This window comes from Zalophus californianus, chromosome 4 (genome assembly GCF_009762305.2).
Source record: "Zalophus californianus isolate mZalCal1 chromosome 4, mZalCal1.pri.v2, whole genome shotgun sequence".
NCBI classification, from domain to species: domain Eukaryota; kingdom Metazoa; phylum Chordata; class Mammalia; order Carnivora; family Otariidae; genus Zalophus; species Zalophus californianus.
Window position 1 is genome coordinate 34,496,666 of NC_045598.1, and position 16,909 is coordinate 34,513,574.

Sequence of the window (16,909 nt, forward strand, 5' to 3'; positions counted from 1 at the left end):
ACTGGCCAATAAACAAAGAGGTCTGGTGCTTTGAAATGTTGTCGGATCCTGACACTGAGTGACAAATGCAGAGAGGAGGAATGGCTTCGCTGGGACCTGTGCGCTTTCCAGAAAGGCCTATTTCGGAATGCAGACTCGGGAGGCCCCAGTTCCCAGTGGAGGCCCCAGCCACGTACCCCTTGTTCCCACAGTGGGTATATTTCGGCTTGCATACCCTGTCCACCAAAGCACAGACACCCTTGTGGAGTAACCATCCTGTACACCCAATCTGGCATCGCCCCCAGAGGAGACACTGATCTTCACACCCTCCAAGGAGGTTTGGGGGCACGGCACCGAGAACCGGGGTCCAGTCCCCTTCGAGGAGCACGCAGAGCGAACTGACAGGCTAGAAGAGCCTGCATACATTCATTCCTGCAACCACGGAGATTTACTAATACCTACTGTGTGCCAGGCCCTGCACCAGGCATTGGGGATCCAGCACTGAACTCAACAGACACCCCTATGCACTCAGAGCTCGAAATCTAGTGGGGGAGCAAGCCATCAATGACAGAAACAAATCCATGACTTTTATATTGCAGCTGCAAGGTGACCACAAAGCAGAAGTTCTCGAGGCACAAGAATATATGGAAGGAGGTCAGGCGGGGGGCATGCAGGGTGAGGTCGGGAAGGCTTCCTTGATGAAGGGGCTTGAGGGCCAGTCTGGCTCTGGGAGAGAGGGTGGCTCACAGCCTGAGTGTGCCCTCTGGGAGAGACCCATACAGAATCTTGCCTAAGGCTGTCACCACCTCCGAAGGCCTTCTTGGGGACAGGCCTAGCAATTCTGCACAGTCCAGGCGGGGGCATTTTTTCAGAGGGTGTGAGGCCAGCTTGGGGACAGCTTCTGCATTCCCAAACAAATCCCAGCCAAATAGGGCTCCTATATGTTGACCCTACAATAACAGTTTTATTCTGTCCAAGGCTTGTTTACTTAGGGGCACAATGGGAGACTGGCAGCTGCAGAGTACATGGGTGGGGTCACGAAGCAGTGCTCACAGCTGTAAAAGAGACACCCGAAGAGCCAGGAGGGTTTCAAGGGCAGGGCTCCTTGCAGAGGCCGAGGTCCCCAAGGCTTGAAGGCTGAGGTACCGGCCCCAACCAAGTGCACCAGACCCGACTGGGATTTCTGAGGTCTGCTCCTTCCCTGGCATCGAGGGGGACAGTGAGGGTGGGGGTGCCCCCAGCCACGTGCCCCAGGCCGCCACTTGACTGAGCCCTCAGGAGCCAGCTCTGCTCAGTTAATGAGTGCAACACCACTGGGCCTTGCGCTAACCACTTCAGCCATGTGGCCACAACTCACGACTTGGGAGGCGGGAGCCCTGGTACAGGGGCCCCAGGCAGGGAGCCGGGGATGGGGCTCTGGTGGGAGTTCCTGAGCACACTAGGGCTCTGCAGTGCAGAAGGAGCTGGGGGTCAGTGACACTCTGCAAGCCACGTCAGAAGCACCCCTCTTCTGGCTCCCAGCCCTGCATCTCAGCACCGTGGGGCTGACTCCCGGAGCGGTGGCTGGGAGGTCACCATGGGAGCCATGGCCAGGCCTCTGACTTCTATTCTAGTGCGAGCTATGTTCAGGTGACTTGGCCGGTGAGGGCTTGGCTCTCTGCAGAGGACATAGCAAGCACCCCTTTCTCTAAGTACACTAGAGGAAAGGATCTCCGAAACACTCTGCGGGGCTTCTGGGGGCTCCAGTTCCCCTCTCTGCTCTCCTCTGGGCACTCCCAGCCGCTGCCTTCCTGGGCAACGAGGCCCACAGCTGGCGAGCTTTTCCAGCACTGCCTCGATTTTGTTCTCCTTGCATCCTCTTCCCTAGCCTAAGCTGCTCATTTTCTTGTTCTGCTGGGTGGACACCTGTGCCACTGATCAGACCTGTCCCTGCAGTGGACGTCGGCTCTCGGGCACCCACGAAAGAACCCCTTTGTGCTCAGTTTCAGCCAGACCGGCGGCCCGTCTGCCTAACCCCGCTCAGCCCTGCCGACTGGCCGGGCTCCAGGCTTCTCCTGCCCATCACCCATCTTTCACTATCTGCCCCTCGCTGCTCTCCCTTCCTCCCTTGCTCATACCTGGGTGATGAATTAAACCACAGGGGGCTGGTGCTTCCTCCCCAGGCTCCCTGGATAGCTCCAACCCTCACCTGGGACTCCATGGCCATGGGCCTGACCGGTGGTCTCCAGGATAGGGGACAGCCCTGCCCTGTGCCCGAGCTCCCCAGGTTGGGTAGAAGGCAGGCTTTGGGGCTTTCTTTCCATGGCTGAGTGGGGTAAGCTGGCTGATCATCCTCCATGATGCCCACCATACATAGACACATGCACATAAGACCCTCACATAAGACCACACATGCACAGATGCCCTTCCCCTTAGGAGCAGTCCTTAAGGCAGCAGGGTCCAGTCCCACACAAGGACTCATGACCTCCCACCCCATGCCTGCCTAGCCGAGTGAGCCATACGGAGCAATCACTTACATAAGTCCTTTACGTAGCCTTGTGCCTGGCTTAGTCCCTGCTCTGGATGAGCTCCTGGAATGAGGGGTGTTCAGCTCTGAGGGCAGAATCCAGATCTCCCCACCATGCCTTGGGCTTGGCAGGGCAGGACCCTGTGCCAGGCATGAGAACCCCAGCATTCTAGAGCCTGCTCCCCCAGCAACTCTGGGCAAGTCATTTCCACTCCCTGCAACTCAGCGTCCTTAACTATGAAATCAGTGGACAGACTAGGCACCCTCAGTAGATCTACTAAATCTCTGTAGTTCTGCCTTGCCTGGAATTTTCCTATTCCTGACTCTCTCCTGAATCTTCCATTAGTTCCCACTAACTTTCTAAATGACTTTTAAAAAATGTTATTGTTGGGGCGCCTGAGTGGCTCAGTCATTAAGCGTCTGCCTTCGGCTCAGGTCGTGATCCTGGGGTCCTGGGATCGAGCCCCGCACCGAGCCCCGCACCGAGCACCGCATCGAGCCCCGCATTGGGCCCCTGCTCCGCAGGAAGCCTGCTTCTCCCTCTCACACTCCCCCTGCTTGTGTTCCCTCTTTTGCTGTGTCTCTCTCTGTCAAATAGATAAATAAAATTCTTTTAAAAAAAGTTATTGCTTTTCTTCTAGTTATAAAAGCATTATAAACTTATCACCAAAAAAAAAAAAAAAAAATGAGAACCTACAGCAAAGGGTAAAGAGGAAACAAAGCCGCAGAGCCCCCTCCCAGAGGTGACCACCCGCACGGGATGCACCCCCTCCTTTCTTCATGCACAGACTCGGACAGAGCCCAGATTTCTACCCTGGGCTACGGCTCGCCTCTGGTTCCTGACTCCCGCCCTCCCAGACCAGTGTCCACTGGATATTTTTGTGAATTGTGAGCTCCCTCCTCCTGCTCTCGGTGGACACTGAAGAATCCTGGAGCTGCCTGGCTGGGCGGGCCCCGCTGGGATCTAGAAGGCCTCTTGTTCAGAACTCTGAAGCCCTGGGGTTTGCTCATGGGATGAAGTCCCATCCAAGACAAACTTTATGGAGCAGGACAGACAAGACCCCACATCCCAGACTGACCTTGAGCCAAATCCAGATCACTGGCAACTTTCTCTGAGCCCCATCGGGGAATTCAGGCAGAATCGCCATTACAGTAACTTGTGGCTGCCTTAAAAGACCCCACGACCTCCCTGCACCCCTAGATTCTTCTTCCCCCAAGTTCTCTCCCCTTGGTCCAAGGACCAGGTTGGCCCTTAGGTAGCACCCGCCCTGCAATGACAGAGCCTTCTGTCCTTTATCCGGCCTCGCTGATCCAGATCTGGGAAAGAGTCAGGGGCCAGAGGTGGAGGAGCAGGACCATGGGAAAATCTGCCTTAGGCCAAGCAGTACCCAGGGGCTGTTAGTACCTCTTGCCTCCAGGAAAGCTTCAGAGCAAGCTCTGGGCACCTGTTAGGAGTCCAAGCCTTCGTAGTAGAGCAGGTGAGAGAGGCAAGGGCATGCCCTGTGCTGTTTTGCCCAGAGCCCTGATTGGTGGGGACGGACCTGCCAACACTGCAGAGAGCAGACAGAAGATGCACCCCCAGGCAGGCCAGGCTCCGCTCCAGGCCCTGGGGAGCCGTGATGGCGAACACTGGGTGGGCCCTGCCTCTAGCCCTGGAGAAGTCCGGCAGCCCTGCCTCACACGCAGCAGCTGTGGGCAGTCTCTACCCCAGACAGTTGGCAGTGGGGCTGGCACTCGGGGAAGTGGCTTTGGTCTGTGACCCTGGCAGTTCTGAGGTTTGAGGGCAGCCCTGCATAATGTTTCTCCCGGACCCAACCCAGGTCTCCCCAGAAGACATTCCTTCTCTTGCCTTCTGAAGGTCAAATCAGGATGCTCTACCGGGCGGGGAGGATGGCTCTCCCTGTCCCTTCACCCTTGCTGCCATCAGCCCCATTGTCCCTGACATCCGAGCCCATCCCCAGCTTCTAGGGATGAGGCCACATGGGTGCCCACCCTGTCCGGGCACTTGCCGTGGACACTGGTGAACGTTCTCTGGGGTCTCTCTCTCCTCCCAGCTGAGACCCCCCATCCCATTCTCTTCCCCCACCATCACTGCTGAGTCCATGTACCACGTCCCCCTGCCCCCTCGCTCACTCTCCCCATAGGAGTAACTGCCGTGGCACGGACAATGGGGCTGTATTGATTAGTACAATTCCTGGGCACCTCCGGCCCGTCTCCCCGGGAGCTAGGACAATGCAGCTTTGATACACAGAGCAGATTCTCAGCAGGTCCTTGGGCTGGGGGAGCCCTCACCCCCCCACTCTCCTCCCCCAGGCCCCCACCGCACAGCTAACTCTTCCTGCACTCCTTCGCACACTTGCAACTTTCTGGGTCACTTTTGCTGGTGTCTGTCTCCCTGGCTGGCTGTGCCTGCCCCTCCCTGGCACAGACCACTCAGCCCCTCTCCCCACTCCCCAGCCCAGCCTCCCAGACCGCCTGGCTCCAGGGAAGGGGCTCAACCTTCTGGAAGGTGACTGACCTGTTCTGGGGAGGAGGGGGCCACAGGTCCGTGAGCCGAGGCCATCCCAGGATGAGCACTCAGAGTGGAGCGCGTGTGTCTCCGCTCTCATTCACACCTCTGCCAGCTCCAGGCGACACTGACGCATCCCCTGCCTCTCCCGCTGCTGGGCAGCGTCAATTACTCTCACCTCATCTCCTCCCGCAGCTCTGCCTACCCCTCCCCGGCCCTCCCCCTCCGGCCAGGCCCCATGCAGCCCAGTGCGGGTGCTCCAGAGCTAGAGTGAGGCGTGGGGTTTGTTGTGTTTTTCCCTTGTTCCCAGCAAGTTATTGGAACAACACACACACACACACACACACACACATACTCACAACCACAGAGTGAGGCAGAGCGAGCTTGGAAGAGAGTGAGCAGCCTCAGGGCCCAGATGCTTCTGAGCTCCCAGGCCTGGCACTTGGTGGGCCCCTGGTAGGGTGGTTGGGAGCCACTGGGCACTAGACTTGGTGAAGGGCAGGAAGAAGGGGGGGCACAGTCCACAGGGCACTACCAAAGCATCTTAGACTTCTTAGAGTGGTGTGGGCGGGGGGATGGTGGGCTCTGGAGCTGTTTCCTCCCTCCCCCCGCAGGAGCTGGAGACCCTCAACCAGCCAAGATGATTAAGTGTGTTCACAGAAGAATGTGGCTGACCACGCAAGAAAGATCTGGCCCGGGGAACTGCAAGGTCACCTGTCCTAAGAAAGATGGCACTAGCCCAGAGAGTGGTCACCACAGAGTCCAGGCAAAGGTGGAGCCACAGGATAGGAGCCTTGGAGATCTGTACTGCGTTGCCCAGAGCCTGCGGGATTGCTCCGGGAGGATGTGCTGTATGGGCTGGGTTCAGTCCAGCAGGTGTCACCGTCACTGGGGCGGACATCACTCAGACCCATCCAGTCCCACTTCCTTGAGACCACACTCACGGGTCAGTCTCCAGCTGATGCTGAGATACCACAGACCAGCGGTCAGGAAAGTAGGCACGAGTGTTCTGGCCCCAGGAAGGTGTACCTCTCTTTGGAAATTGGTAGGTTGGCAGAGGGTCTGGTACATGGTAGGATCTTAGCAAGCACCCACCAAATGGAAGCATGCATGAATTCTGATGTAAAGAAAACCTAGCTTTTCTGTGAGTTTGGTAAGTATGGTGAACTCAAAGGGAACATGTCAGGATGTTTTTTTTTTTTTTTTTTTTTTTAGGATGGCTTTAAAAAAAAAGGGCACAAGCTTTAGAGTCAGATAGACCTGGTTTAAACCCCAGCACTGCCAGTTTCTCACCGTATATAGCCTTAGGCAAGTCACTTAACATGTCTGGTCTTAGTTTCCTCATCTCTGAAATAGGAATAATATCCACCCATCATCTAATTTGGTGAGAATTAGCACTAACAGTAATAGATAATACATATTAAGTGCTTGCCATGAGCCAGACACTGTCCTAAACACTTTACATATATTCATTCATTTAATCCTCCCCCCCCCGCAAATGCCTCAATGTAGATACCTTATTATCCCCATTTTGGGGGGTAGAGAGAGACCAGCCTTGGCTCAAGCAAGTCATCTAAGAATGGTCTGAGACCCCACTGACTCAGCCTCTCACTGGGCCAGCCTCATGCAGCCAGGTCCCCAGACACGCTCCGCTGACTTCCTGCGCGCACGGACTTCGGGCCAAAGCCCTGGCTGGGCCACTGGCTTCAGGAAGGCCCAGTCACCCATGATGCCCAAATGCTCACTTCCACCCAGGGTGGGCTCTGGGCTCTGGCTGCCCTGGCCTGGGCAGGGTGCCCAGAACAGACAGCCCTGGCTGGATGGCTTTCTCTGGCCCCAGCCATGGGGACAGGAGGCGGCAGCAGCCCAGCTGGGCCCTGGCCGTAATGAGGCCTCATTAGTGGGATCCAGCTGCTCCAGCCCCACTTTGGGAGGCCGACTCCCCCAGCCCCCGCCTCTGACTTTCTTAATAAGAGTGGGCATGTCTCCAGAGGGGCAAGGAATCTAGTTGCTCTGTTGTGCCCTGTGCCTCCAGGGGGAAGGTCCTGCCCAGCTAGGACTGAGCAGGGGGAGGGCTGCAGGGGAGCTGTGTGAGGGGAGGGGAGGGCACAGGACTGAGCAGGTGTGCTCCAGGGAAGGTGGGGAGGGGAAGCAGACCAAAGGGAAGGGAGGCAGGATCTTAGGTCCAGAGAGACCTGAGGAACACTGGGTCTCGATATTGTCCATTTCACATGTGGAGGGTGTAGTTACACATCTCCGGTCACCTGGTTGATCATCTAGGTCATAGCTCAGGCTGTCCCGGCTAAGAGAGCCCCCCTCCGTGCTAGGCCTTATATAAGGAGAGTGCCCACTATGTGCCAGTCCCTGAGCCGGGAGAGTACCTACTGTGTGTCAGTCCCTGTGCCTAGAAAGCACACACAGTACCACCAGGACCTGTGTTTGGAAGGCACTCACTGTGTGCGGGGACCTGAGTTAGCAGAGCCCCCACTACGCACAGAGTCAGATGCTAGAAGAATACACAGTGTGCCAGGCCTGTGTGAAGAGAGGACCCACTTTATATCCACCCAATGCCAGTGAGCCCCTGCGGTGGGCGAGGTCCTGCACTAGAGGAGAAGCCCATGTAGGCCAAATTCTGTGCCAGACGAGCACCCAATGGATGTCCAGCCAGGAGCTGGGGGAGCGCCCACTGTGCACCTGGCACTATGACAAATGGGTGCCCACTGTGTGCCAAGTATGTCCTAGGTGAGCACCTCCCATATGCCAGGGCTTGTGCCAGGTGAGGGCCTAGTCGTCGACAGGCTCTTCACCTAGGAGGTGCCTAAGTGGGCCAAACCCTGTGCTTGGTAAACTCCTAGCGAGTGCCAAGCCTGTATTAGCTGAGCACTTGCCACATGCCAGGATGTGGGCTGGGTGAGCACCCACTGTGTGCCAGGCCCTGCGATGGATGGTGCAGATAAGAAGTATACAAACCCTTCTATCAAAGCAGAACAGAACAGGTCGGCGGGGGGGTGGGCAGCCGCTAATGGCCTGTGGTGCTTGCAAAGCCTTCTGGGATGATTTAGATGCTCTGGCACTCACAGCCCTAGCCCAGGTGACTCTGCTCTTATTCATCACAAGGTTTCCCAATGGCAGGAGCAACCACTGTGCCCAAAGACATGGGGAGAGACCAACAAGGCTCACCAAGGCCTCTGTTGCCCAAGACTCTGTGCCAGTGGGGAGCAGGCATGGAGAGGAGCCCGAATCAGCCAGCTTGTGACCTTGGTGTGAGGCCGTGTGGTTACAGCTGACCCAGCGGGGCTCTCCTGTCCTGGGCTCCTCTCCCCCAGCTCCCTGTCCTCTGAGCCTCGGGCAGCCCCACCCCACGCATGTACAGAGGAACTAGGTCTCCATGGAAGTATCACCCCACCCACCCCCCGGTGCCCCCAAGCATCCCAGCTGCTCCCAGGCTTGGAGGCACCCTAGCCAGCTGGGTTCTCGCAGGGCCCTGTCCTAGGAGCTGCTGAGGCGTGAGGGAGGCAGCTGAGCTGGCCCGGCAGAGACCATCTGGGCTGGGGGTGGGGGGAGGGACACGTGCACCAGGCATGTGGGCCTGGGCACGTGCTGGAGAGGGGCCTGCTGCTCGGTGGGGCACCTGCCCCATGAAGAGTTGGATGACACAGGGTGTCTGCTGACGCTGAGGACAGTGGGGGGGGGGGGACCCATGTCTTCACACCCAAGCCGGAGGCAAAGGGGATGGAAGTAAGGACCCCACGGCAGGAGCTAGCTAGCCCCTCCCCACATACGGGGACACAAATGGCAGAAGAAGCCACAGGCCTGGGACTGTCCAAGCAGCTTACATGCGTGGCCCCCGGTAGCCTCTCTTCTACCCCTACCACGGCATAGAGAGGAGGGCATGTCTGGAAGGAGTGTCCTCTGCTCTTTGCCTTTAGGGGAGCGCAAGCACCTAATAAAGTGTTGGCTCAGCTGCCTACGCCTGCCAGCCAGGAGGGATGGTGCTCCTCGGAGCCTGTGTCCTAGAGACAAGCCCTGAATGGAGATGGCTTCCAGTCTCCAAACTGGGGCCCGAGAAGAGAGTAGCCCACGGTCACCAGCAGAACTGAGAAAGAGGCAGGAATAGAATCTCTATCAACTGCTGTGGTGGTGGCGGCGGGCGGGGGGGTTGGTAGAGCCCAGGGGACAGATGTTATGGGCCTCAAACCAGCAGTGGCCGGCAGAAGCCAAAGGGCAGAGGGCATCCGAGCCCCGGCTATCTTTAGGCACATCCTGGGGCTGGGAACGGGCGTCCCAAGGCAGCACTGCCTTCCACAGACAGGCTGGCCAGGCAGAGCCCAGAGTCCGGCAAGCTCAGCTCCTGGCAGGGATTATGGGACGTTGTGACTGATGCTCCCTCTGTGGCACACAAGTCTCCCACATTTCAACCGCTTGCCTGCACCAGTCCTTTCAGGGTCACTCCCGAGAAAGAAGAGCAGCCAGGGAATACCCAGAGGGTTTCTTAGGTTTCATGGGGCTCAGAATCTCCATGTCGCATGGGGCAGAGCCACACCCCACTTCCTACAGACGATAGGCCTGTGGCAATTCCCAGACTTCTCTGGGAAAGGGAGGCCATTTTTGGCCCTATCACAGCATCACCTCCAGCAAGTGTTCAGGTCACGAGACTTCATCTCTGCCCATTTATGATCACCCCAAGTTCAGGTTGGCTCAGGAATACTTTCAGAAACTTGGTTCATTCAGACCGGTTCCAACCAGGAGAAGCCCGGCCAGAGCAGGCCTGAGGGGCTGAATGTTAGACGTTCAGAATGGAGCAGGATAGAGGGTCCTTACCCTGGAGCGAAACCGCCCATCCACCTCTCCTAAACCATTCCTCCGGACCAAGTACTCCGAGCCCCAGAAATCTTTGGTGAGAGACAGGGCCTATTTAGGGGGTGGGGGAGCTCCGCAGAGACCCTAGGCCAATCAATCCTTCACAGAATGAGAAAAACAATGGAAGGAACTGATGTGGGTGAGAGAGGCTAAGGGCAGGGCTGTGCTCAGTCACCAGCTTCTTCCCCTGACAGCTGCCCGTCTAGCTTGTCCCCGAGGCAAGATCCCCAAGAGAAGAAATACAACCACTGCTTTTGGGATTGGATCTGACATCTTTTTCCCCGGTTCCTGCTTCCAGTGCCAACCTGCTCTGTCCATCAGCGAGTCTTCCTCCTTCAAGCCCTGACCAGGCCCGGCTCTTGTCCGCTGCCTCTCCTGGGGCCTCCCTAGCACCACTCCTGTGCTCTGGGGTAGCGGGCAAAGGAAGGGCCATGCCTTGGGGCAGGGGGAGAGGGGAGTTTTCTGAGGCCTCAGAAGAACATTCAAAATGAAACGTTCTTTGTTACTTTTCAGAGTGAGAGGGAACCAGGGAAGGAGAGAAAAACCAGACAGGGTCTGAAGACCCCTGGATTAGCACATCGGAATGCTCCCTGCAGTGGGCAGAGCATGGGGTGGGGGTGGGGTCCTAGGGTGCCAACTGTGTAACTGTCCTGGGTGTCCTGTCCTGCTGGCCAGAGCACCTCTTGTGATGAGGATGCGGAGTGTGCTCCTGCCCCCCCGACATGCCATCGTGGGCTCTGTGGCAGAATCGGCCCTGTTATGGGCTCCGAGCCGCAACACCATCGAGCCTGTCAGGTAAGGGGCCGCCTGCTTGGGGCCTGGGACAGCCCTACTAGTCAGGAGCCCTGGCATGGCAAGCAGCTGGCAGAAGGCCTCAGAGGCGGCGGTGCTCATGATACCCCCTTCCTCCCTGCAGTCTGGTTCCTGTACTCACCAGCATCCCTTTGGCACCTTTTCCTACCATGGCAGCAGCAGGTTGGGGAGCGGCCCTGGAGTCCTGGACCACACTCACAGGCTCTGCTTCCAGCACCTTTCAGACCACAGACCTCAAGAGCTGTGGAGAGAGCAGAGAGCTGGGTGGGAACCTGGCCCGGGAAGGTGAGGGCGGGCCAGGTGTGGCTGTCAGGGTTCTCCAGGACAGGTAGTGCTGGGCCCGGACCACCAGCTGGCAGGCCCTCACTCCCCTCCCAGGCTGGCCCACCCTCTGCCAGGCCCTCTCCCATCTGGTCCTTTTTGGATGACCCTCGATCGGCTCCTTCCTAGCCCTTCTTCCAACCCTTCCTCTGGATCCCTTGGTCTCCAGGGATCCCGTCCCAAGGGGCAAAGGTCCATTTTTGACTCTCCAGATGCCCAATTCTATAAAAGATTAAAAAATGAACACGGGACTGGGACAGGGTCCAATTCCTTCATCGTCTGTGTGGATGGCTTCAACCTTTCTCCTGAAGGGGAGTCAGCTTGGATCAGCACGTGCTCCCCAAGCTCACCCCAGCCGGGCAGTCAAGACCGTCCTTCCTCATCCTGGTGCCACTCAGCTTAGGCTCCAGGACAGCCGGGCATGCTGTTATGTCACTGCCCTGGACCATACGTTCTGTGAGCACCAAACACGTCGTGCACCGGACCGCTTCCCTGCCCTGGCTCAGGCCTTCCCCTGCCTGCAACATCTTCCCTCCTGCTAACCGGGTAAAATTCTGCAAATCCTTTAGGACCATGCCGAAATGTCACCTCTTCTCTGTAGCCTTTCCTGGCACTCTCCCCAACCAGAGTGAACAAACTGCTTCCTCCTTTCATTTTCTTTTTTTAGCAGGTTTCTACTCGTGTCCTTATCAACTCATACTAGACTTATTTGCTTCTGTCCATCAACCATGAGTCTGTCCGTTCCCTGCGGGTTGGGTCCATGTTTCATTTACCCTTGGTGTCTGCCCCTAGCCCAGGGCACACTAGCAGGATGTCTTGCTTGAATGGGATCGAAGGGCAATGGGTAAGACTGAGGTATTGGAATGATGGTCCAGGCCAGCCAGAGACCTTGTAGGAAGCATCTGAGACACAATGTGGGCATGACGAGCCGGAGGAGGCAGCAGACAAACAGAAGGAGTGGCCACACGGCCATGCTGGTGTATACAGGCTTAATGTCAGACACGGATGTAATAGGGGGTTGTTTTTGACGGGCCTCAGGAGAGGAGTCAATCTTCAGACGAGATCGGGCACGTTCAGGGTGGTATGGCCGTAGAGGATTCAACCGTCAGGGAGGAATTCTCTCATGGGAGGAAAACCCTGGGTTAGGTGGACAAGAATGTTCAACCTCCATAGGGCCTGGTCCCAGGAAGGACTGGATTCATCTTCTGGGGCCTTCTCTACCCTCCCAGGGAGCAGACTCTACTCCAAAGGCTGTTCTGTGGCACTCTGTCCCACCCACAGCCACCTGTCAAGGGCCGCCTCTCTCCTACAGGTCCAGGAAGGTTTTAGAAGGCCAGAAGAGACAAGGAGGAAGCTCCTTGCCTGTGAAAATCAGCACTTGGCTTCCTTAGGACTTGGCCCTGGCCACGTGATGTCGCACAGCCTTTTCCCCAAGGCGGGGGTGGGCACGGATGTGACCTGTAACCATTTCCCTTCTGTCAGTCACCCAGGCTGGTCTCTCTGCCTCTCAAAGGGTCCTCCTAAAGAGACCCCTGCGCATGGCTTTGGTCTTCTGGGAGCAGTCAGGAGAAGAAGGGGTTTGTGCTCCATTGTCCTCTTCACTCACTGCCCCCCTCCTTAAGCTGTAAACTCTAGATCTGACTGTCCCAAAGCTGTCCCTCTTCGGCCAACAACAGTAATAATAGCAGGTGGCATTATTAAGGGCCACCTCTTGGGCTGGTAATTATTATGCCCCCTGGTTAGGTAAGTAAACTGAGGGCATTCTGTCCAGAACTTAGGCTCCTGAGCACTGACTGCAAACACAGTCCTTGTGCTCAGAGTGTTTACAGATTGGTGGCCAAAAGGCTGTGTGGTGGTGGCCTCCAGGAGAATGAATGAGTTGGGCAGAAAGTTTTGCTGCTTCTCCTGCCTCTGCCATTTCTGTTAGATGGCCCCATCCATCCATTCAAAAAGTACCACATATGGATCACCACTGGCAAGTAGTCAATTTAGCATGTGATGAAGAGCTTGGGCTCTGGGACCTGGTAGGCCTGGGCTGGAAATCTGGTTCTGCCACCCACTATGTATGTGACTTCGAGCAAGTTACTTAACTTCTCCAAGCCTCAGTTTTCTCAATCTGGAAGATGGGGCTAGTAATACTTCCTTTGTAAGTTCTGAAGTTTCTGCTTACTTTTGGACTCTATTGCCAGTCCTCCCCTCCAATCCACTAATCTTCCCAAAGCCCTAAAGCCCCGATTCCCCCTCATCGTTCTCCACAGCCAATGGGATATAGCCTAGATTGTTTAGCAGGCATTTAAGGCTGGCCACAATTAAATTCATTTATTCCACAAATATTTATTTCAGGCTTGCTCTGGGCCAGACCTGTGTTGGGCAGTAAGAACTCATCGGTCTCTGCCCCCCTGCATCTTGCAGGCTAGGGGGAAAGAGGGAAACTCGTGACTCAAACACAGACATTCAAAGACTGAAGGAGAAAGATCCTTCTATGAGAGTCGAGAGCAGGGGGACCTGGCCTTGTCTGAGAGTCACAGGGGGCTTTCCTGAGGAAGCAATGCTATAGGGTCAGAGGGACTTATTTAGGCAAAGTCGCAAGAGTGAGGAAGAGAACAGGAAGAGAGATTCAAGCAAATGAAATATGTGCAAAGACCCTGAGGCTGGGCTCAGATCGCCAGGGAGAAAGTGGCCAAAGATGAAGGTGGACAGATAAGCAGGGTCAGGGCCTTTGGGGCCTGGATTTTAGTTTCTATCCTGAGGGCAATGGTCTCAATCAAAGGCTTTAAGGCAGAGTTGCACCTGGCAGGAGCAACTGGTGGAATGTGCATTTTGAAAACTCACCCTAGACACAGTGTGGAGAAAGGACTGGAGGGAGGGGTTAGTGGAAGAGAAGTCAGGCAGGAGGAGGCCAGGCCAGGGATGAGGGGGTGTGGACCAGGACAGTGGTCATAGGGTGGGGAGAGGTGCACAGATCTGAGAAAAATATAGAAGGTGACTGGTAGGACTTGGTGATGAATTGCACAAGAGGTGAGGGACAAGTGGGGATCTCTGGTTTCTGCAGGTGCAACAGGAAGAAGCCAGTGCCAGGCCCAGGGACAGGAGTGCCAGGTGCTGCAGGTTTGGAGTGGGGAGAGGGAGAGCTGGGTGTGAGCTGCCTGGGAGCCACTCAAGGGTGGATAGTGAGAGGGCAGTCATAGGACCCAGCTACTTTACCGGCTCATTGCTCTGTCCTTCCCTCTCCCCAAACGGGGCTGACTGTCAATCAATTGTAAAGGTCCATCAGAGCCAAGCCCTGGAATCCTCTCTGGGAATGGAAAGGTGACAAGCTCTTTCCCTGCCTTCAAGGACCTCACAGTTTAGGAGAGAGAGGAGGCAGCATAAACTCTATTTGCTGTGATGAGGGAACGGAGGGGCTGTGGGAGCAGGGGAGGGCTTCTAGTTTTGCCTGGTGCCCAGGTCAGCTACCTGCAGCCACCTGTGACCATGTGGGACTATTCAGCATTCCCAGAGGTTCTTGCCTCCATGTTTGTGCAGGTGTTTCCCTTGTCCCCATTACCATTGGTATACATCCTACCCAGCTTCAAAACCTGCCCCAATGGCATTCTCTTCAAGAAGCCTTCCTTCCTCCTCCAGTTGCAGTCACCTTTTCACTGAACCCCCAAAGCACGCTGTGTACATCTGATTAACACACTCGTCACATGTAGTGTTGCGGCATGGTTACTTGTGTCTGGCTCCCCACGAACTGGAGAGATCTTCCAGGGCAAACGTGTGATTCTTCTGTGTCCCCAGGGCTGGGCACAGAGCAGGCACCGCCGCAGTCGCAGTGTAGGCCGAGTAAGGGGGCGTTTTCTCTGCGGTCCTTGGAAATACTTGGGCATGCTCAGTGTCGCCCATTAGTCCCTTCCTAGAACCAGTTCCCTCACCCACTATTCTCCAACCTTCCGATGCTCCCTCACTTTGGACTTCTCAGGTCCTTCTTCATTTTCCATTCCTCGACCCCGCCTTTACCCCAGCCTTTATCTTCTAGTAACCGCAGCATCAAGCTTGTCTCAGCAAAGAAATAGACCCAGGCTTTGTGCTGGAGCTGTCAGCGAGCCGGGGACTCGGCTCCTTTAAGAGTGACCAGCGAGGGGGCGTGGTCTGCGGAGAGCAGGCCCGAAAGGGGGCGCGGCTCCTTTAAGAAGCAGCCGGCAGACTGCGAGGAGGCCCCGGGCAGCCAGGCAGGGGCGCGGTCGCTTTTGGAGCTGCGGCACCGCCCGTAGCACCCCGATTCCTCGAAGCGGGGTGCGTCCGCTTTAATCGGGGTGCGAGGTGTCGGGGGGCGGTGTTACATCAGCCGCCACGTGTGGGCCTCTCAGCTGGTGTGGAGGCGGCGGCTCCGCCCCCGGCCCCAGCGGTGGAAAAGTACCGGGGCGCCGAGGTCCCCGCCCCCTTGCCCCGCCCCCAGGCCGGCTCCGGCCCCTCCCGGCCCTCCTGGCTAGCCCCCCTCCCGTCCCGCCCCTCCCCGCCGCCTTCTACCGCCCCGCGGTGGCTGCGGGGTGCGGGGCGCCGGCTGGGGGTGGGCGCCCCCGACTGCCAGGCCCCTGCCCTCACCTGTGGCCGCCCGGGCCCGCCCCACACGCACTCGGAATGAAGGTTAGGGTAGGGAGGGCGCGGATTTTCCCTGGAGTAGCCGCCCCAAAATAACTCCACGGCCGTAGTCCCTTCCCAAAGCCGTGGCCGGGAGCCGCGGACAAAGATCCCGAGGGCGTCGGGACCCCCTGGCGCGGCTTCCCGGGACCCGCGGGCGCGCGGGAACCCAAACCCGGCCGGTGGGTGGGCGGGCAGATAGGGAGGCAGGCCGGCTGGAGCGGCCAGATAGGCAGCCAGGCCTGCCAGCGGTGCGAAGAGATGGAGCGGGAGCCCGCACGCGGGGCGCAGAGCCGGCCCGCCGGTTCCCGGCCGCCGCAGGCCCCCGGCGCGCAGACCCACTGGCGCCCCAGACGGACCGTGACACGCTCTGGTTCCGGCGCTACCCGCACAGCTCCGCGCCCGCCGCCCCCGACCGAGCCGGCTTCGGCACGCAGCGACCCCTCTTCGGGAGCGCGCCCCCCCCTCTGTTCTCGCCCGCTTTAGCTCCTTGGTGACAGCGGTAACACCCAGACGCGCGCACCTACCCCCGATCTTTGCGGCGAGACAGACATCCTCGTGCGTGCACCCACACACTTACCCACAGATGCCCGCATGCAAGCGCGATCATACACACACACACACACACTCACTCACTCACTCACTCACGCCCGCTGGTCCTGGGGCTTAGCCCCGCGGAGCCACCAAACCCAGACCGACGGCAGGACTGACAGAGGCGCGGGCCGCTGCTCTCCCTTCCCCAAGCCCCCTTACCATGCTGCAGCCCCCGGCCCAGGCGTGCTGGGTCCGCACCGCGGTGCGCCCAGGTGGCTTTCTTAAAGGGAAAGTTGCATCAGCCTCCCGAGGCTCAGTGCCGCCGCGAGTCCGCCCGCCCCGCCGCGCCGCTCGCGGCTCCTCCACAGCTTGTTGTGTTTTGGTTTCGGGAAGGCGGGGGCCAAGAGTTTGGTGAAAGTTTGGAGAGTGGAGAAGGCTTGGGAGACCTAGCCAAGTCCCTCCCCTCCCTGAACAGCTCCCCTGGCCGCTCTCCCCCCCCCTCCCGCATTTCATCCCCACCCCACTGGCCGACTTCTCAGGCTCCTCCTCCCAGGGAATAAAATTACAAGCCTCTCCAGTTTTCAGATGATTGATCCCCAGGAACCCCTGGGAGTGGGCTCCACAAAGGAGCCCCCTTCTTCGCCCTTGCCTTGCTGCCCCCCCCCCCCCCAGCTGGGGCCCTTGGAGGAAGCAGATGTCTTTGCCCACTTCCGACTAGGCTTGGAATAAAGCCAGAAGACCTGGGGCACTTTGGGGGGCTGGGGCTG

General features: G+C 57.8%; 1 protein-coding gene across 6 annotated transcripts in view; it reads right to left on the minus strand.

Moving 5' to 3' along the window:
- Window positions 1–16,591, minus strand: part of SLC6A9 (solute carrier family 6 member 9) — a 31,286-nt gene extending 14,695 nt beyond the window's left edge. For 3 of the 6 annotated variants that reach the window (XM_027610808.2, XM_027610780.2, XM_027610751.2), the window contains exons 1-2: window positions 16,362–16,591; window positions 10,789–10,908 (exon numbers count right to left, since the gene is read on the minus strand). Coding sequence is in view for 3 of the 6 variants with exons in the window: in XM_027610751.2 (XP_027466552.2) it covers window positions 10,789–10,818 (30 nt within the window). In the remaining 3 variants the exon portion in view is untranslated. Of the gene's footprint in view, window positions 1–5,003; window positions 5,148–10,788; window positions 10,909–16,135; window positions 16,221–16,361 lie in introns of those variants that run through there. The other 3 variants (XM_027610761.2, XM_027610741.2, XM_027610797.2) reach the window with 3 other exon arrangements.
- Between the last annotated feature and the right edge of the window lie 318 nt (window positions 16,592–16,909).